Source organism: Anabrus simplex, chromosome 10 (assembly GCF_040414725.1).
Source record: "Anabrus simplex isolate iqAnaSimp1 chromosome 10, ASM4041472v1, whole genome shotgun sequence".
NCBI classification, from domain to species: Eukaryota; Metazoa; Arthropoda; class Insecta; order Orthoptera; family Tettigoniidae; genus Anabrus; species Anabrus simplex.
In genome coordinates this window covers 4740960-4762500 of record NC_090274.1, presented here as the reverse complement: position 1 = coordinate 4762500, position 21541 = coordinate 4740960, and the positions used below count along the sequence as shown (strand labels likewise).

Below are 21541 nucleotides of genomic sequence, written 5' to 3'. Positions count from 1 at the left end.
AGATTAATCTTGGTAGCGAGTTTTTACGACCGGATGCCCTTCCTGATGCCAACTTCATCAGAGGAGTTACGAGATGAAGTGAATGACGTGATTCATGACGGTAGGAAGGGAGAGGGTGAAACCCGTTTCCGGCACATAGCCTACTCCTGTCAACAACCTCAGGCATCAGGGGGTCTGCTCAAGGCTTAACGTCTCCATCCGGCGGACGAATCGCCATCAACAGCATTATATGCCCTCACTGCGGAGAGTTTTGGAATTTAATCTAGGCTTTTGACACGCAATCAAGTGATTAAAAATTGTTCACTACCACCTCTCTTAACCTGTCGGCCAGCATTCTGATGGTGAAAATTGTTTCGACGATCAGGTCTCAAACCGACTAACCACAGTGTCAGACCTTAAGAGACTTGACAATTTAAGAATCATGGCTGCCAGGCAGGCTATACGCAGAGTTATATGAATACATACAAGTATCAACACCCCCTCTCGAAGGCTGAGCCAACTTCAACATTTCACTCTTCTTACATTCAAACATTCTAAACACTTCCAGTGCTTAACCTTCAGTAGCCTCTTGGTTAATATGGCTGCAGGCATCTTGTCAGTACCTCTCGTACAAACTGTTGCATATCATTGTGCTTGGACCAAGAGTGGAAAATATGATTTCCATCAGGCTTCTGAGCTCCGATATTGTCGTTATAAAGTTGTACGGTCCACACACTGTTAATCCCTATCTACCTTGCTAATCATCGCAAATCTATTGCCTCTTTTGAAGATTCGCTCCAATATTTGGCTTCCGTTGACGATAATGCCTCTATCCGTTGTTTTCTGCATTTCCAAGATACGACTCCAGCATACATTTAAAAAAAAAAAAAAAAAAGGTGAAGTTAATGTATGATCTGCTTTCGGGGGGTGCATGCAGTCCAATCAGCATCTACATATCCAGTTAAATTCAGAAGTGATTCCCGCATCGAAGGAACCCTTCAGATACCCCAGTACCCTCTTTGCTGCTTGCCAGCGTCCTTTGTCAAAAGAATCATTGTATTGGTTGAACACATGTCTGGACGCGTTGCAGTTGATGGGTACATCAACGCAGCTATCAACTTTTGTAGGGGAGCCTCTCACCATCATCCTTGGACAAAGTACTTGATTTGACAGCCTAACTCCAGTTTCGATTGGTGTGGTTACAGGCTTGTAATCAGACATTCGAATGTGATCTAAGATGTCCGTAACATAACCTTTACCGAGCTCGATAGCTGCAGTCGCTTAACCCCTTAACTGGGTTTGACGCCTTTAGGCATTCTTGTACTTCTAAATGTGTTCTTACGTAGGGTTAGCTGCCTATAGGCGCCTGGCTGTTCTTAATCACTTCTGCCATCTACTATCATAATTTAAAACTAATTCCATTCATATTAGATGTGATTATTGTTGTCCTATTCATTTTTATCCTGTCTCACGCCAGTCGGGTAGTTCACGCCTAGGCGGTAGTCTGACAGCTGTCTCATGTTGCCTCGTACTGTCCGCGTCAAATTCTTCGTCAAGAATTTATTTGTGTAAATGTATATTGAAATTACTAAATTTGCAAGTTGTTGTCGCTGTTGTTGTTGTTATGATACAGTTGTTCTGCAAACTCCATTGTCCATGTTCTGATAATGTTTTGTAAATTGGTCTGTATATGATGGTTAACTATTCTGTGTGACGTGAACATGGCTTGGTAAGGAAAGATGTTGAATTATCTGAGAACTCACCGACTGGAAGTAGGAATCACTCAAGAAAACGTGTTGTATGCCTGTCAAACCAGAGGCGACGGGAAACTGTCTACTGCTATGAGGAATGTGACATGGCACTTTGTGGTTGCCTGTGCTTCTGTATTTACCACACTGTGCACAATTTCTGAATGACCTATGAACCAGAAAGTATGTAGAACGTATTGATGCATATCTGAGAACTTGAAAAATGTCATCATAATAATGAAAGGAACACTTTTGTATGAACACACTGTGTGTATATGTATATATTTACGGGTTCACAGGAAAAACGGTAATAACATAATGCCATTGAATTTATACTATATCACTAATAATTTAAATTAATCAAGTAAAATATATTTTTCTGTTGAGTATTTACATCTGCCGCACGCTACTGTACCCATTCCAAAAGTGCACGCTGCGCTGAATAATTACCCACTGGCTGGTTGACGTTATGAAACTATTCCCCAGTTAAGGGGTTAAGTGCGCCCAGTATCCAGTAATCGGGAGATAGTTGGTTCGAACCCCACTGTCGGCAGCCCTGAAGATTGTTTTCCGTGGTTTCCCATTTTCACACAAGGTAAATGCTGGGGCTGTACCTTAATTAAGGCCACGGCCGCTTCCTTCCCATCCCTAGGCCTTTTCTATCCCATCGTCGCCAAAAGACAAATCCATGATGTCGGTGCGACGTAAAGCAAATATAAAAAAAAAAAAAAAAAAAAAAAAAAAACCATAACCTTTCTGTTTCAAGGTGATACCGGATTCGTTTTGAGAAATTTGATCCTGAGACAGTACTTCATGTCTCCTAAGAGGCCTTTGACCTCAAATGACTTTTATAGAAATTTGAAGACATTGTTGATTTTTCTCGAGTTCTGCAACAAAACTAAAATGTGATCAGATCAGCATCTTCACCCTTCCCATAGATGCTTGAGGCACTGGATGCTGTTTACACCAAGCTTAGTTGCTTGTTCAGATGTCGATGCCAACAGCGGCCAGCCTATTTCCAGCCATAGAGAACCTTTTTAATACGGCACACACGATCCTTGTTCAACAGTTTCAGTATCCTCTTGGCTTTGGCTCTGATCTTGGAGAATGGCAGTCTTTCCTGTATGATGAATTTGAGGGTTTCTCGGCTGTAATTTGGGACCTCCGTAAAAAAATTTCCTCTTCAACAATTCTGTTTAAGTATGCAGTTGTTACGTTTAATTATCAAATATACTTCCTATGCTGTGCAGCAGGCACAATAGCCATTCATAGTGAGCTGAATTGTGCATTAATGTTCCGGTATAATATGTACCTGGTCTCTGATATAAACTGCCTGGCCACGACACCAGCCTTCCTGCTAGTGATCTCTCCAAGGACTGCACAACTTCCAATTCTTGTCCAATTTCCTGGATGGTGTACAAGATCCTAGGTCTTGTTTTACAAATTGGGACACATTCATCTGCCATCGCCAGCATCCATTTCTTTTTCTCCAGGGCTGAAATCGCCATCTGAATTGGAATCCCAGCCAGACATACCAAATCAATTCTGTCATGTTCCTGGTAGAACTTCTGGGGTGTACCTGGTGTTCCCGAACAAATCACTTTTGGTCTCCCTAGAGTATGTTGAAATTACTGTATTTCTGGTTCTGGTCCATTTTTAAAACCAAGAAGTTCCTCTTTTGAATTATCCAAAGGATCCTTGATGCTTTCTGTTTGTTCTGTGCATCAAGGTGCTCTTGTTGAAGAAATTCATTTGTGTGCTGACTTCGGCAAAAATCATTCTTGTATTTTCGCTGTTTTCTATCTCCTTTCAAAAACTTGACATCACCCGAGATTTCTGCTTTTGGTTCCTGTGGTATCAAATTCTGAAACTTTTGGACTGCTCCGCTTATCCAAGAAATAGGCCTTTTTTACTGTGGGGGTTAAATTTTCGCGCTTTCAACGATCAGTTTAGGCAGTTGGCTCCACATCCAAATTTTTTGTATTTAGAAACATTAGGAACCTTTTCGGTCCAACTATTGTAATGAGTTCATCCGCCCAGTTTGCTTGTAAGCACCTGTTTCTAATGTAATTTGGTGTTGAAACAGCCTTTCCATTACTTATAACTTTGTTTCTTGGTTTTACAAATTTCATTTGGTGTTCCAAACGACAATCTTTCCTTGGTGTCTCATATTGTTAAATCGTGACGTTCTTTCTGTAATTTTCTATTTGTTCGCCTGTGTTCTTCTTTTTAAAAGTAGGAAGCCATTCTTTCCAGTGTCAACTCGGTTAAATAAAAGCTTTTCAGTCTGTCGAACACATGAGTTCATTGTAGAGATCCCTGAAGCTGGCTGTAAGCACACAGAGGTTGCATGGAGATTGGGAACAGTACGACTTGATTCAACACTTATTTATTACTTTTGAATAAGATTATCCTGTTAGGATCTTCTTCTCCTTTTGTGTTTGGCCTGTGTTCCTAATCTTTTTCCATCTGTATTCATCTTTATCTTATGTTTCTTCCCTTTCCCAGTATTTATCCAGCTTTCTTCTTATCCCACACTTGCCACATCAAGACTTATGTTCTTGCCCACCCTCTTGATGAAGCTGGGAGGCAGGAACGAGCTTGTCGGAAGCTGAGAAGAGATGGACGTAGAAGACCAAGGAGTGATGAGGAGAGAGCCTATGGTAATATATGAAGATTGTCTTTGTCCGTTTGTGTTTTTTAATACTATCTGTCATTCCTTTTTATATTTGACTTGATTTGTCTTTCAGTGAATTGCTTAGAGTTTTCCTTATCCATCCATCCTATTGCTGTGCTCTATACATGTGTGGGAGTTAAGAGGTCTGTTCTTGCTGCAGGAGGATGGAGGTTCTTCCCAAGGCTCATTAGAATCGGTCAGTGCAAGCTCACAGGTCAGTGCAACTAAAGAGGATTCTTCATGGAGCACGGCGGCTTCTAAGTTGCAGCTGGAGTCCCCAGAGCATCAGTCAACGGACAGGTATGTTGGTTAATCCACTGAAACCTTAATAAATGACTCCGTGCAGATCCAGAAATGTCTTGTTAATTTCTGCAAACTCAGTATGTTGATAATTAACAGTCCCCTCTGCTCTGCGCACTTTGAATTCAGACTTAACTGAATTTGTGCAATACTCATAGCGATCATGACTTTCCCCTGATTACCCTTTCCCCATCTGCCTCTACATCAATTATCTTGTCCAAGGCTGTAGCCACCGGGCGAGTTGGCCGTGCGCGTAGAGGCGCGCGGCTGTGAGCTTGCATCCGGGAGATAGTAGGTTCGAATCCCACTATCGGCAGCCCTGAAGATGGTTTTCCGTGGCTTCCCATTTTCACACCAGGCAAATACTGGGGCTGTACCTTACTTAAGGCCTCGGCCGCTTCCTTCCATCTCCTAGGCCTTTCCTATCCCATCGTCGCCATAAGACCTATCTGTGTCAGAGCGACGTAAAGCAAATTGGAAAGAAAAAACCTGTCCCTTTTGCAGATTTAGTAGTGTATTCTATTTTAAGGGTCTCGGATGTATATTTCCTTCGACTTGCAATCTTCGAAAATGAATTTATGGTCCGGAGTTTGTAGATGGGCTGCTAAAAGGAAAGCCACAACATTAAAATTGGTTATCACGACATGTATTTTCAATGATAATGGAAAAGAACCAGGCATACTGAATTATAAAAATATTTTCTAAGAGAACTGAATAAATATATTTTTTGTGTAATGAAAGAAAACCAGGTGTGTCGATATAGATAGTTACATAAGAATAATAGTTTCAGCAGAGACGATGGTTACGAATTGCGTGACTCCTGATATCAATTCTTAGAAATCTTAGGATGTAGTTCCTGATATTCTCTTTCATCCTTCTGGAAATTCCATTTGGTTACTCCATTGAACTAGCACCTGGTTCTCCAGGAAATCACACCTTTTTTTTTTTTAATTTTTATTAGAGCTTGTGTTGTAGAGACATTGTTATGTTGTTTACTGAACGTGCACTTGTTTTGTCCACTATAAACCAAAATAATGGGCAAATGGTCTGTCGTATCAAAAAAATAAAGTTTAACATGTGACTTACAGTTTTGTTTTCTAATCGTTCTCGAGGAAATTGTTATTTTTGTGTCAAAGAACATGTTCCAAGGCAAGTGTTGGATGAGCGTTGTTCGACTCAGTTCTTTCCCAGATGGGCTGACCACTAATATAATAGAGGTCTTTGGAACTACAGTGAGAATTTACAACTGCAAAAAATTTACTCACTATAGCAGTTTGTCGTTATACCCAATTTTCCATAAATTTCAGAAAAGATACGCAGAAAACAAAATACTTCACCATGCACACATCATGGAAACATATTGTCGTATCTTGAGATGTATCACGTTTGTTTACTGTACCTAATACTAAATTCAACTGCCGGGCTGAGTGGCTATGACGGTTGAGGCACTGGCCTTCTGACCCCAACTTGGTAGGTTCGATCCCGGCTCAGTCTGGTGGAATTTGAAGGATCTGAAATACATCAGCCTCATGTTTGTAGATTTGCTGGTACGTAAAAGAACTCCTGCGGGACTAAATTTTTGCACTTCGGTATCTCCGAAAACTTGTATAAGTAGTTAGTGTTATGTAAGGCCAATTACATAGCTATTACTGAAATCAGTTGTTTATTTCAGCCTTTATTTTGACCCAGCTACGAAAGCTATATGTCACGTTATTTACACACCTATGAAGAAGAAGAATTATGAAGGCATGTTCTCTCTCGTTTCAAACTTGAATATTTCTTTTCACCAGTCAACGGGGATTAATAATCGGCAGCACGAGATAGCTCGCTAGTGTGGGTAGTGGACGTAGTAAGAAATCTATATGGATGATCCAACGTATTCAATTTAAATGTAGCCTTCAGAAACACATGACTAAAAATGCCTGTTGTACACCATCACATTTTTCTTTCAGTTCAGTACTAACAAGAAAAATTTCAAATCTTGTCAAAGACTGTTCAACATTGCTGAAGGTTTGATAGAATTTTGTTTTAATGTGGAGGAAGGTCAACCAGCAGTTGTGGTTTTTAGACTAGCAGAGTGATGTATTATTAAACAGAAGAGAAATGCACAGTAAGGCATAATTTTTGTAATGTATTTACCTCCTTAACATCATTTGCAGAGGTTACGTTACATTGCATTTACGCACATGATTTGAATAAGAAATGATAGCAATGCAATGGAAATTCATATTTTATTGCACAAAAACATATTAGGAATTCAATAATATATTGATCGTGTTATTTGCTTAACGTCGTCCAATATTGGGAGAATTCGCTAATAATAATATTCAAAGATCATAAATCGAACATTGCGGATGGTGTTTACTTATAGGTTATCGTACGGTAATAAGTATAAAAGCTGTCCACTTTCTTGAGAAATTTCTCTTCTATCTTCTCGTACACTTCCATTTTGTTCATTTTATTGTGGTACTCTATGGAGCTCCCCGAATAAAGGCAGATGTGTGCTTCATACTTTAGCAGTTAATACACACGTAACATCCCCCGGTCATGAAGCCATTTTTGTTGTCTACATTCCTACAAATCCCAGCATGCCTGGTGACTTAGCGTGTACCGTTAATACTTGAATTGCTTTGGTCAGTTCTTTCAGTCTTTGATCAACAGGACATGAATTGAGTTTCAACACACAACTTTTTATAATACAAAATAAAACACACTAGCATAATTCAAACAAGGGACCAGTTACCAAAACTAGCAAAAAGTGCAGCGATTAAAAATGAAGTTTCCGTTCACAACCCTCAATTTGAATACAGTAGTTACCTTACAGGGTCTTCAGGAAGGAGTCCAAAGTTGCTTGCTTCAATCCTGTGCCTTATCACAAAATTCTCCACTGGCTGGATAGACACCAAATCATCTAGTGATGTGACATTTACTGCATAAAATGTTTTTAAAATATTTAAAGCACTCATGGCTGCAGACTGTGTTGGTTCCCGTCCTCTTCGCCCTCGGATTCATCACGTGGGTTAGTAGGCTTAACGAGTTCAAGAATTTCACTCTCATTCAGACCCCCGCATAGAGGCACACCTTCATCAGCTTTTACATTATCATCAAATTGACAAGTGATTTCCAGCTGAAAAGAGAGACGATTTCAGCTATCTGGCACTTCAAGATGAGGAAAAGTTCCTCTTCAATAATTTCGCTTTCTGTTTCATTTCGTCGGAACCCAGCATGTCTGAAACATGCAGAAATTACAGCGGGAGATGTGGTTTCCCACGACACTGCGATACCTCGGATAGCTTCCAGTACATTCCATTTCAGTACTAGTTTTACCTCAAGCCTACGCATCAATGAGTTGACCCGTATGCTACAGAAACGGTGTTTAAGGAGTTTAGATATGCCCTGATCAAATGGTTGTGGCACACTGGTACAATTTGGTGGTAGGAATACCAACTCAGTATTCCGTAGCTCAACATTTGGATGAGCGGGGCAATGGCCTATAAAAAGAACGACTTTTCTGTTCTTCGATCCCATTCTTGAATCAAATGTTTGAAGCCACTGCTTAAAAATCACCAGTGTCATCCATTCTTTCGTGTTCGTTTCATGCGTGCACGGAATGTTACGCATGCCTTTAAATGCTTGCGGGTTGGCCGACTTGCCGATAATAAATGGTTTTAGTTTATCACTAGCGTCCATGTTGCAGCACAGAAGAATGGTTAGTTGTTCTTTACTGCGTTTTCCACCTTTGCATGGGTCGCTCTTCACCGCAAGAGTCCTTGGGGGTAATAAATTATAGAAAAGTGCAGATTCATCAGCGTTGCAGACATCTTTGGGTTCGTACCTTTTAAGAATATCACGGAGAATTGCAAGCCAATCATTGATGGCTTTTTTGTCTACACTTCCCGGTTCGCCTTTTATTGTGTGAAGTGAAATCCCACGTCTGGCTTTAAAGCGATTTAACCATTCATCGCTGCATTGGAAGTCTGAGAGCCAAGTCTTACGCCTTAGATTTTAACACTGGCCCTGAAATAGAAACTCCTGCAGCTCGTTTCTGGGTAAACCACCCAAAAAGGGCAACTTAAAGGTTAGCATGGTCCGCACCATGCAGTTTTTTACTCCCGCTTGGAATTCTACCTTTTAAAACGGTGTCTTTGATTTTTTTACTTATTTTTAAGGATAGTAAATAGAGTCGAAGATGTTATCGAAGCAGGCTTTGAACCTATTAGGTCGTGTTACGTACATTTAGTACGTATTAAAGAGATGTTGTGACTCGAGTATCAATAAGAAAATATCGTATCGAATAATGTATTGCAACTTCCCTGTGTGTGCGTGCATGTGTGCGCAGTATTGTGGATGTTTTATATCACAAGGGACTTTAAAATCTGAACTATTTAAACGGGAAATACAGACGTATATCTTAATGGCGCCGAGAATATCCCATGTCTTAGGCAAAAAACCTATTATGCCAGAACTTCTTAACCGAGTGTTACTGTAATAACTTACAAATTGAACTTGAAAAGGTGTGTCCCGATTAAAAGCTTGTTAAAATGAAAAAAAATGAAAAATTTGTTTTCAGAAAATTTGAAGTGCTATATGAGCCATCCCTTGCTTGTAATATGAACTACATTCCTTCAGAAATTTGTGTGCATTAGTTTTGTATGTTGGCTTCTAATCCATGACAGGGTTGTACGGAACGATTCAGTAAGTAGGTACCAATGAGTTACTGTGCATTCAAAACACGTTTCAGCGCCATCCGTATTTTAATTCTGTTGCCTCGGCTCCGAAGTCAAAGATCTTGTGTCCTGAGCCACACTCGAGATAGAGCCCGGCAACAGAGGAATGTAAAGAAATGCTCATTGCTGGATCAACATCATCATCATCTCTGGCAGGCTCAGTGGTAGTGGTTCCATGTTCACAGTTTGATCGTGGCTGACATGTTGACCTGTTGAAGAGATCTCTTGCGCTACACTCAGTGTCATCTGACAGAATTAAATTAACTAAGCTATACGAACTGTCCTGTAGAATTCTGCTTTTGTTACTAGACTGCAACATGGTATGTTGTTGTTATTTTAATTTGTTACTATTTCCTCTTATCAGGGTGCAGCCGTATTGAAGTAAATAAGATTTCTCTCACTAGTTGACTCTGCTACTTCTTGTCCACCACCGCATTCTGTCGTCATTCTATTTTGAGCATGGTGCCGAATCCTTTGAAAACAATTAACCACCATAAACATCACATCCTTTTGCTTTATGCCATTCTTTACCAGGTTGAACCATCGTACTGTCATCTGAACTCTCTCCACATGAGCCTTGCGCAATTGAACCCAGGCTTCTTGTTCGCAGTCTAATGATCAGGGATTGTATACTACCAACTCTCCTACCCTGCCAGACAACATTCTGATGATGAAAATATTTTTCCCGAACAGGATTGGAACAAGCCGACAACATTGTTGGATAATAAAGACTTTATGCCTCAACAATTATGGGCACAAAGCAGTTTTATTTAATTCTTTCCATTATTTTCTTCCAGTCCTATTACCTCATTTAAGACACTAATAAAGTTATTCAATTAAAGAAATACGAGAAAAGGCAAAATAAGAAAATAAGTATCTTTTGGCCTCTTTCCATTTCCTATTTTTTATTCCTCCCCTCCTCCTCCTGTGACTGAGTAGGCCAGTCCACGTCAGAAGTATACCGGTCTATAGTCCGTCCAATTGCGCTGAGTGGTGCTAAATGTTGGCCTTTTCCAAAAGAAATGGAACGATGACTTGCCATCTTGGAATCAAAGATGCTGTAGCCTGATGCTTCATGATCACGTCACATTGGGAAGATGGGGTACAGGCACCATGTACTTGAGCGGAAGCAGCAACATTGGCAAAGACTTTTTCTGCTTTGTAGGTAGAGTGGAAACAGCTTGTAGGACGACTGAAGCAACATTGTCTTGACGCCGTGCACAAAGATCTTAAGATTACAGGCCTGCACACTGACCGAGCACAGTATCGTGTCAAGGGCTGACAGAGACCTGCCAGCATGTGGAAGAACGTGATGATAAGCTTTTGAGCTTTTGCTGTACCGGGAAACAAGGTGAAATTCTTTACGTTTCGCAGAGAAACCACCCAGACTCAACATTACAGGTCTAGGATTATACAGGAAGCTGTGGAAATACGTATAAATGCTAACAATTTCAACAGGCACACTGGCTATCAATTAAGTGGTTGCTATTTCGTTTTGGTGGTTTCCAAATTCGTATTCTCATCGTGAGATGGTTCACTCTGCATCCAGTGAGCCATCTGGTGACGAACGAGAGTGCCACTTTCTGTAGACCAACGGTAAATCATTCTTAAGTTCAGACTCTAATTATTAGAGAAGTCTTGCTCATGAACGGACAAGATTTTCTTCTGAAGATGCGGAGCAAAGTTCTCTGTGAAACAAAGAATTTCACCTTGTTTCCTGCCACGGCAAAAGCCCAAAAGCTTCTTATCGTGTCCACAATTATGGGATGTGTAAGAATCATTCTGAATACTAAGGAAGAAGATTTGGCTTTTTCTCCTAATTTTCCCACGTCAAGACTCAATCTGTCAGGATGATGCTTCCAGGAGTGTTGATGCTCTGCTGTGATGAAGGTGGGAAACTAAAGCGAGCTCATCATGTCCGAGAAGAAATGTATGTAGAAGGATGATAAGACGACAGTGTATACTGTCCTTATACTTTTGTGTTTTCATGTTTGTCCTTTTCTCCTCTTTGTAGTGCTCCCTCTTCCCACACAACCTGTCATTGTGTTATTAAGTGTTTGTTTCCCACATTTCATTTAGCAAATGTGGTATGTTTTCTTATTAAATACAGTTTTTTTTTTTTTTTAGTAAGATTGGCAATTTAGAAATGGTGTGCAAGTCATTCTTCGATAATGTGAACTTGAAATTAATAATTTCATGGATTATAATTCTGTTTTTTCCTTCTTTTAGTGCCTTTTGGGACACTGCGTCAGAGACACCTAACATGATGGAAAACGATGATGATGTCAGTCTTGTGGAGGTTGCACAGGATGACAAGGACCCACCCGTCAGTGAGTAAAAGTTTTCAGTCTTAGATTGTAAATGACAAAACCCATCTTGAAGAAAGCTCTTTCTCAACCTTAAAATTTTGTAGGAATTTTTAAATACATTTTCAGAATGATGAGGCCTTTCCTCACATTACATTTTTTTTTTTTTTTTTTTTAATTTTTAAAAATGCTTTTATTTACCCAGCTTTCTCCTTATCCTACATTTTGCATAACTGGACTTGAAAATAACCTGAATGATTGCCAGAGTAAGTTTTGCTGCCTGCCCTGCTGAGGTCACATTTGCTGCCACTACTTTCTGCTGTATCGTCAGACAGTATGAATGAATAGTAAATCCAAACGGGTGATATAATAAATGCTATGCCCAATTTTTTGTGCAGAAGGCAGTATTTCAGAGTTGTGCCATCTGATCTGATGTGATGCTTATAAGTGTCAAGCAATATTGTTCTTATTACCATATTTACTCACGTATTAGGCCCCCCCCCCCCCACATTTACAGCCATAAAAAGTAACTGGGAGTCCAGTGTGCGATAACCTCAAATTTTGTGCAGTGAACACATGACTTCTAGGCTATAAAGAGCTATAAATTGTACATGTGAACATTATACACTAATCTTTAACAAATTTATGAATGCATTATGAGTTTTACTGGCTGTTTTTGTTGGAAAGGAGTATTTCTAAATTTAAAAAGAATAAATGGTGAACACATGACTTTTAGGCCTACATATAACTTAAGGTATATAGTCAGTTTTAGTTACTCTTTTATCTCGTTATTCGATTCATCTCGTTAACTTCCCTAATGAGGTTGACATCAGGAAGGGCATCCGGTTGTAAAAACTTGTTACAAGGATTCGTCTCACTTCATACTCGACTCCGTAGAGAAAAGAGATAAGGGTATCATATTATGCAATAACCTCAGGCTTTGTGGGTTCTGAACTAAATCTATCCATTTCCTTCGTGGCCTTACCATGGTTTGTCTTCCTTCTACTTTTCTGTCAAATTCCTTCCTTCCTCCTTGTGGGTGGGGTTAACTTCCAATAAGTAACCAGGGGAACCTGACCCCTACAGAGCGTGTCCCCAGGTGGCGGATAGAGGGACTCTACAGTACGTAGGGCTGGTTGAAATACCAACAGGTAGTAAAATTCTGGGGGCTTTAAAATACTGGGACACCCTCTCTGCAGGGGTCATAAATATGGAGGGCCCTTGCCGTGGGTTATGGGTGAAGACCTCAACGGCATCTACGGCGGAGAAGATGGACTTTGGTATGGTGGAGATGGCAGAGGGGGCAAACCTGTAGCGTCTGTACTCCAGAGCAGCAGCTACGAAAGGCGTCAGACTCCATGTTAGGGGCGGCCTAATTTGAATCTGGCAGAAGGTAATAAAATGCCTTTGGGAGTGGCGAATCCATCGTACAAACGGCCTATAAAACGAGTGCGAGTGGATTGAGGCCTCTGAAAATACTAGGGCGTCACCCTGAAGTGATTACATAAAATAAATTTCATCGTAAAGTCCGTATTGTCGTACGTATACTTTTAGGTTAAGTCAATATTCCACCTTTACAATACCATAAGTTTATTGTCTCTCTCTCTTTGCGTTTAGGCCATCTGTGGACCACGGTGCTTGTGTTCTAGCTGTGTTTTTGTCTTCGTCTGCCCCTTTTAGCATACTGGATTGTGTTCTTAGTGGCCTCTTGAGCCTTCCTGTTGGCCCAGTATTCCTTCATTTTCTCGCTGAATTCTTTCCTGCGCTCCTCTGACCAATTCCCGGCTCCTTTGTGGCTAAGTTTATTGTCCATTTATTTAAACAACATTATTAACTATGACGGGACATGTTTCATCTAACTTGTAGACATCATCAGCCGTAAGATATTTAAGAAAAAGCACAAAAAAGACAAGGACAGAACAACACATTAAAATAAATCGGGTTGCCGAACACGTCAACCAAAATAGCGAGTATGTTCCAGATTGTTCCAAGTACAAACATACAAAAGCTGTTGATGAACAATATTAAAATCATACACATGAGACGATACAGTAAAGTTTGTTGTTAAAGTTCTTCTTGAGGGTATTCTGGACGCACTATGTTGATGATATATTTGCCATAATAGATCATAACATCTCCAACGGTGACATTGTTTTCGAACAGTTAAATGAAATCGATCCATGGATCAAATTCACTTCTGAAGTTAAAGTTAATAATTCTTTAAACTTCTTAGATATCACTATCAACAACAGCTCCAATAAATTCTCTTACACTATTTTCAGGAAGCCCACCCAAACTATTAATACCATTCGGCAAGATTCGATACATCCGGAATCTCAAAAAAGAGCAACCTTTTATAGTTTGATCCACAGAGCCTACCATATCCCCTTATCTGATGCAGATCATAAAAAAGAACTCGACTCCATTCGCTTAATAGCAAGTAAAAACTGTTTTAGTAAGCATTTCATTGACAGGATAGTCAACAAAATTCTCAACAGATCCAGTTCAACCCTTCTTAGAGAAACAAAAAGAAAAACAGACAACTATGCCTCTTTCACCTATACCAATAATAAGATTTACGAAATCACCAACGTTTTTAAGAAGCATAAGGTCAACATTGCCTTTAAAACAATTAACAAAAAATTAATCTCTTTTACAACCACCATAAAATCAATAACACTATGAACAAATACAATAAATCAGGTGTATATAAGTTGAATTGCAATCAACGGTCCGTGAGCTACATTGGGCAAACCGGAAGAGGCTTTTTTATCAGATACAAAGAACATGTCAACGCTGCTAAACATTAAAGATACTCCGCCATGAGCACTCATATGACAGAGTCCAATAATTTCTTCACTTCCATAGAACAGGACCTAAAAATTCTTTATTTTCATATTAAAGACAGTTTACTGAACGTTTTAGAAAACATTTATATTAACATAGATCAAAAACGCAACCCCGCTCATAATTTAAATGAGATTTCAGAAACTATGAATGTAATTTTTGAGGCATTACTCAACAGTTCCTATTTCGACAAACATTCAAACAAGCTTCCACGTGATCGCTCCTCGTCTATTGATTCCATCCTTCCCCTAATTTCCCCTCACACCGGCTCCCATCACACACGTCCTCCATAGTTCATCCTCAAAAAAAAAAAAATCCCATGCTAAGCTAATTACTCTTTGAGAAGCGAGAACGCAAGTAATCAGATGTGCCACAATCTTCTTTTTTTTCATTCTTTCGTTTTTTATATCGTAAAAGCTTGCTTAATTTAAATTTTTTTCAAGTTTTATAATAATCTTTAGTCTCATTCTAGGGCCGTCCACTGTATTTTTACGTACGTCATACAATCTGATATTCCACCTAGTTTTAATAAGAAATGTCAACCTTGCACCAATATGACGTTCTTTACATCTTCTCACTGGATTCCTTACACATGCTCGTTGATCGTCTTTTTTCTGCTACAAATAACATTATGCACTTCATTATCAGCTTTTGCCGATGCACCTGAATGCTGCATGTCAACAGCACCCTCAAGAAGAACTTTAACAACAAGCTTTACTGTGGGGGATAGGAAATTTAAAAGGGTCCACCTTTTCAGTACAAAATTGTTATAGTTTATTACAACATATATTTACATTTGGAACTAGTTTCGACGCTGTTTGGCGTCATCTTCAGCCAAAATGTGGGAAATAGGCTAGCATGTAGACATTTATATTACACAAGGCGTTATATTAAACAATACACATCTTGCAAGGAGATAAAAACAGGGACAAATATAGAAACAGATGAATCGTTGAGAAAGCAAAAGTTATACATATTAAAAATAACCTTAACCACATATCTTGCAGTGCAAAAATATTTGCCTTGAATGATTCCTGAATACAAAATGCACGCGTACACACTTCTGAAGAGCCAGCAGGCAGGAAAAAGTAAGGTGAAACCTTAAGAGTTCTTCTGAGAAGAGTTCATCATTTTCTTTATGTTCGGACTAACTAATGAAGTCTCCCTTGAGTTCCTGATAAATACACACAACAGGAAATTCTCCTTCACTCTCAACAATAGCTATAAAGACCAACAGTAAATTTCATTGTAAATATTATGCAGAGACGTGAAGGCATGATCTTGAACATGATATAACTTCTTCATTTAACCCAATTTTTTACACATTGTGTTACATTCAACAATACACATCTTACGAGGAGATAAAAACAGGGACGAATATAGAAACAAATGAATCGTTGAGAAAGCAAAAGTTATACATATTAAAAATAACCTTAACCACATATCTTGCAGTGCGAAAATATTCGCCTTGAATAATTCCTGAATACAAAACGCACGCGCACACATTTCTGAAGAGCCAGCAGGCAGGAAAAAGTAAAGTGAAACCTTAAGAGTTCTTCTGAGAAGAGTTCATCATTTTCTTTATGTTCGGACTAACTAATGAAGTCTCCCTTGAGTTCCTGATAAACATACACAACAGGAAAAACTCCTTCACTCTCAACAATAGCTATAAAGACCAACGGTAAATTGTATTTTAAATACTGTGCAGAGACGTGAAAGCATGATCTTGCACATGATGTAATTTCTTCATTTAATCACCTTTGAAAGCCTCTCTCTATATTACGTAGCTTCATTAACACCACCCTTCTGGCATTGACATGTTCTGCATATCTGATTTTAAAGCTGCGTTCTGTTTGCCCTAGGTAAGAACTTTTGCAGTCTTGGCAAGAAAACCTATATACACCTGATTTAGAAAAAGGACTACTTTTATTTATTGATGAAGAGTTGTGTAGGATCTCTGTGCTTCTATTATTAGTACGAAAGGCTATTTTAACGTTGTGTTTTTTAAGAACATGTCAATGCCATAAAACACAACCGTTTTTCCGCGGTCGGCCTACATATAAAAGAATTTAAGCACAACTTTACTGAAATAAATCAAGATCTTGAAGTATTAGATATTCTAAACAAAGGTTCTTTCCTAGACGTCACTGAAAACCTCTATATTCATTTAGACCAATATTTCAATCCCAACCTAAACTTAAATGATATCTCAGAGAAACCAAAGATCCTATTCGACTTTCTCATTGAATTTTTCAAAAACATGAATATCCCGAAAAACAGATCTGTCTTTCACATTATGCATAATACTTTGTCACGCCACACACTTTCACCACATCACCCTCCATATTTCCCCTCCTTCCACTCCTCCTCCCCTACCGCTCCTTCCCTCTCCCCCCCTAATCCAACAATGGCCGCCCCCCAGACCTAAACTATCCAACACGCCCTGCTCCTCTTCATCTCGCGCCATAGCTTTACCGCCTTATGTCCCGCAATAAACATCATAGAAACCTGCCCCCACCCTACACGTAACGCTGCAACAATACACCACAAATACTGGCACAGACAACCTCCAAACTCTCAGAAAACGAATTCCTTAATACCAATTTTATATTCTCGTCGAGCTGAATACCGGACCTGTGAAGATTACAAGATTATTTTGTGCATCTACAGAAGGGTGGTGTTAATGAAGCTACGTAATATAGAGAGAGGCTTTCAAAGGTGATTAAATGAAGAAATTATATCATGTTCAAGATCATGCTTTCACGTCTCTGCACAGTATTTAAAATACAATTTACCGTTGGTCTTTATAGCTATTGTTGAGAGTGAAGGAGTTTTTCCTGTTGTGTATGTTTATCAGGAACTCAAGGGAGACTTCATTAGTTAGTCCGAACATAAAGAAAATGATGAACTCTTCTCAGAAGAACTCTTAAGGTTTCACTTTACTTTTTCCTGCCTGCTGGCTCTTCAGAGATGTGTGCGCGTGAGTTTTGTATTCAGGAATCATTCAAGGCGAATATTTTCGCACTACAAGATGTGTGGTTAAGGTTATTTTTAATATGTATAACTTTTGCTTTCTCAACGATTCATTTGTTTCTATATTTGTCCCTGTTTTTATCTCCTTGCAAGATGTGTATTGTTTAATATAACGCCTTGTGTAATATAAATGTCTACATGCTAGCCTATTTCCCACATTTTGGCTGAAGATGACGCCAAACAGCGTCGAAACTAGTTCCAAATGTAAATATATGTTGTAATAAACTATAACAATTTTGTATTGAAAAGGTGGACCCTTTTAAGTTTCCTATCTCCCATTCTCAGTTCAATACGGACAAAAATGAAATTCTTAGATTTAAATTAAAAGCTTTACTGTATCGTCTCGTGTATGATTTTAATTTTGTTCATCAACAGCTTTTGAATGTTCGTACTTGGAAGAATGTGGAACATACTCGCTATTTTGGTTGACGTGTTCGGCAACCCGATTTATTTTAATGTGTTGTTCTGTCCTTGTCTTTTTTGTGCTTTTTCTTAAATATCTTACGGCTTATGATGTCTACAAGTTAGACAAAACATGTCCCGTCATAGTTAATAATGTTGTTTAAATAAATAGACAATAAACTTATGGTATTGTAAAGGTGGAATACTGACTTAACCTAAAAGTACCCTGAAGTGACGCGCAGTTCCTGGTGCTCTGGGGGAATTGTGAGAAGTGGGCTACCTGACATCACAAGAATCGGTATCATCATCATGACTTTGAATGGCAAGGTAGAAGAACTGATAGAGTACACGGAGAGGAAAGACATAACAATGACGGGAATAAGTGAGACAAAATGGAAGGGGAAAGTTCAAAAAGAATTGAAGAAAGGGTATAGATTATACTGGAGTGGAGGAAAGATGCCAACAAATGATGTTGTGTTATATTTAGAGAAGACCTGGCGCTATATATGGACAAAATTGATCAGATCAGTGACAGGATAATTAAAGTTAGACTTGGACTTGAGAGAGGAATCAACAATTTTATACGGGTTTATGCACCCCAATGTAGATGAATGTTTAGAAGAGTTTCTAGAAGAACTGGAGAGCTGTATTGAAGACAAAGAGGTTGTAATAATGGGTGACATAAATGCACACGTTGGAACAGACAAACAGGGAAAAGAAGAGATAATTGGCCCCTATAGTTATGGAAACCAAGATGAAGAAGGATACTTGGTAATAGAAGGAATGGATTAATTGTTGGCAATATGTGGTTTAGAAAAAAGAACTGAAAATAACTAGTTATAGTTGGGGAGATAGAAAGACAAAGACAATAATATTAAAACTTCAGTGGTGTTCACGCAACATTAGTACCATGGTTACCAATATCTACGTGAGGTATGACTGTCCAATGTTTATTTCTCACAGACGACGAAGCACAACACTGCCAACCACTGTACTTAGACCAGGCATCTACTTACCTCAGCAAACACCATTTGTCTGCACTGATTAGGATAGCCATGGTCAAGACCATTGTTCTGGAGTCGTTAGGGTAGTGAGTCCTGGACCAAAATTACCGTATTTACGCGAATAGTATCCGCACATTTTTTAAAAAAAATTTGGGGCACGAAATTGGGATGCGGGTTTTATTTGCGTCAATGTTGACATTTTTTTCAAAATCAGCCTTCCTAAATTTAGGGTGCGGGATTATTTGGTGGCGGGGTATTATTCGCATAAATACGGTGGCGGGGATTATTTGCGTATTTACACGAATAAATACCCGTATTTACGCGAATAATACCCGCACATTTTTTAAAAAATTTGAGGCACGAAATTGGGATGCGTTTTTTTCTTTTTTTTTGCGTCAAAGTTGGCATTTCTTCTTTTGAAAATAAGCCTACCTAAAGTTAGGGTGCGGGGATTATTCACGTAAATACGGTACCTTCTTTCTCACCTCACTACACCAGGGGTTAGTGGTCAGAAAATGAAACGATTGATAGTAGAAAAGCCTACTATGTTTTTCTTTGTCCATAGCGCCTCCAGATCTAGGCAGCAGTGCATCTGTCCATTGTTGATACAGAATACATATGTACTTCTATTGACATAGCATCGTCCAATGGATGCGTCATTAATGTTACCAGTTTTTCATCTATTTACAAGAACAATCTTAATGATTTAATGCAATTGTATCTACGTCACGATTTGCTTTCAAATAGCAGAGTATGTGAAAAGAGTGGCCATGAGGTTAAATTATTAGCGAATAAGCTCAATCATGTAGCTTTTTCATGTCGTCGGTGAGTACAAGGGGGTCGGAAATGTGGTTGGTATGTCAGTGCTGGGGAAAATACTTTCTTTGGTGACTCTGTAGGTTCTTTTGCAGTCCTTAATCCTTGTAGCCATTCCAGCAATGGAAAATGGCGTCCGCTACTCTTCGTTACGTTATAAAAGTAAATGTACTTCTTGAGGTGGCTTCGTGGTTCCCTGGCCATGGCAATGGGCACATCTATTCTCTAAAAGGAATTTAAAGTACGTTTTGCATGCTTTCTCTACATTACCTCCTTATAAAACGTATAAAACTTGCGTGAGTACGGCTGAAGTTTTGCCACAATAATTGATCTTATTCTGGTGGAGAAGAAGAAATATAGACAACTGGAAGGTGTGACGGCAATGGCTAGAGCAATTTCGAAGGAGACCATAAAGTGGTGGTAGCCAAATTTAGACTTGGTAAAGTAACAAAGTTAATAGGAAAAAGGGAAAGAAAAATAAAGGAATGGGAGTTAAAAGATAAAGAAATAAGGGAAAAATTTCAAGATGATCTGAAGAAAGAAATTCCCAAAGATGACTTGAGGAATGGACGTGTTTCAGAAATGGATTTGTAAAGTATGGAAGACTATCAGGGAGGAAGAAGGAAAAGGAGACTGGTTGGTGGAACAGCAGCAGTTAAAGAGAAACAAATGGCTTGGAGGAAGTGGATAGGCAGCAATAGTATAAATCATTGGCAGAAATATAAAGAAGCCAAAGAGCCCCTGTGGCTCAGACGGCAGCGCGTCGGCCTCTCACTGCTGGATACCGTGGTTCAAATCCCAGTCACTCCATGCGAGATGGTGCTGGACAAAGTGGAGACAGGACAGGTTTTTCTCCGGGTACTCTGTTTTTTCCCTGTCATCTTTCATTCCAGCAACACTCTCCATTCTCATTTCATAACATCTATCAGCCATTAATAATTCACCTTGAGTGTGGTGACCTCATTGTACTAATAGCCTATATATTGTTCATTCATTATGTCTCTGACCCAGTCAAAGACTGGAAGACAGGTTGTAGGTTTTCATTTGTTTTCATTCATAAGAAGCCAAAAAGGTATGTAAGAAGATAGTACAAGAAGAGAAATAGAAGAGCTGGGAAAGTTTCACAAATACTTTACTGGAGGATATAAAGGGAAGTAAAAAGGTTTTCTCTGGTTTGGTGAAGAATAGTTTACAAAATAGGGAAGATACAAAATTTGTAAAAACTGAAACAGGGCAGATATTGATACAAAGAGATGAGATAATGAAAAGATGGGAAGAATTTTTTTCAGAATTACTAAATATTAAATACAGTCAACTGGTAGATGAGAAGGAGCAAGAAGAAACAATGGGGAAAGAAGAAAAACAAGAAAAGGAGATATCGATGTTAGAAATAGAGGAAGCCATAAAAAAGATGAAGAGCGGTAAAGCAACAGGAGTGGATAAGGTTGCTATGGAAATTATAAAAGCAGCAGGATCAGTAGGGCTACAGTGGCTGTATAGATTATTTAGAATAATCTGGAGGAATAAAGAGATCCCAGAAGAGTGGGGAAAGGTTTTAATTATCCCAATATTTAAAAAAGGTAATAAAAAGGAATGCAATAACTACAGAGGGGTTAACCTTATTGCCCATGTAGCTAAAATATTTGAGAGAGTATTGGAAGGAAGACTGAGGAGGAAGCTAGAAGGAGAAATGGAAGAACAG

The 21541-nt window shown here is 39.0% G+C and overlaps 1 protein-coding gene across 1 annotated transcript in view; it reads left to right on the top strand.

The window, feature by feature from the left end:
* The window catches only part of LOC136882330 (uncharacterized), a 213823-nt gene that overhangs the window by 114185 nt on the left and 78097 nt on the right, over nt 1-21541 (top strand). The window contains exons 12-13 of the mRNA XM_068229534.1: nt 4565-4704; nt 11661-11761. Of these exons, the coding sequence (XP_068085635.1) occupies nt 4565-4704; nt 11661-11761 (241 nt within the window). The remainder of the gene's footprint in view (nt 1-4564; nt 4705-11660; nt 11762-21541) is intronic.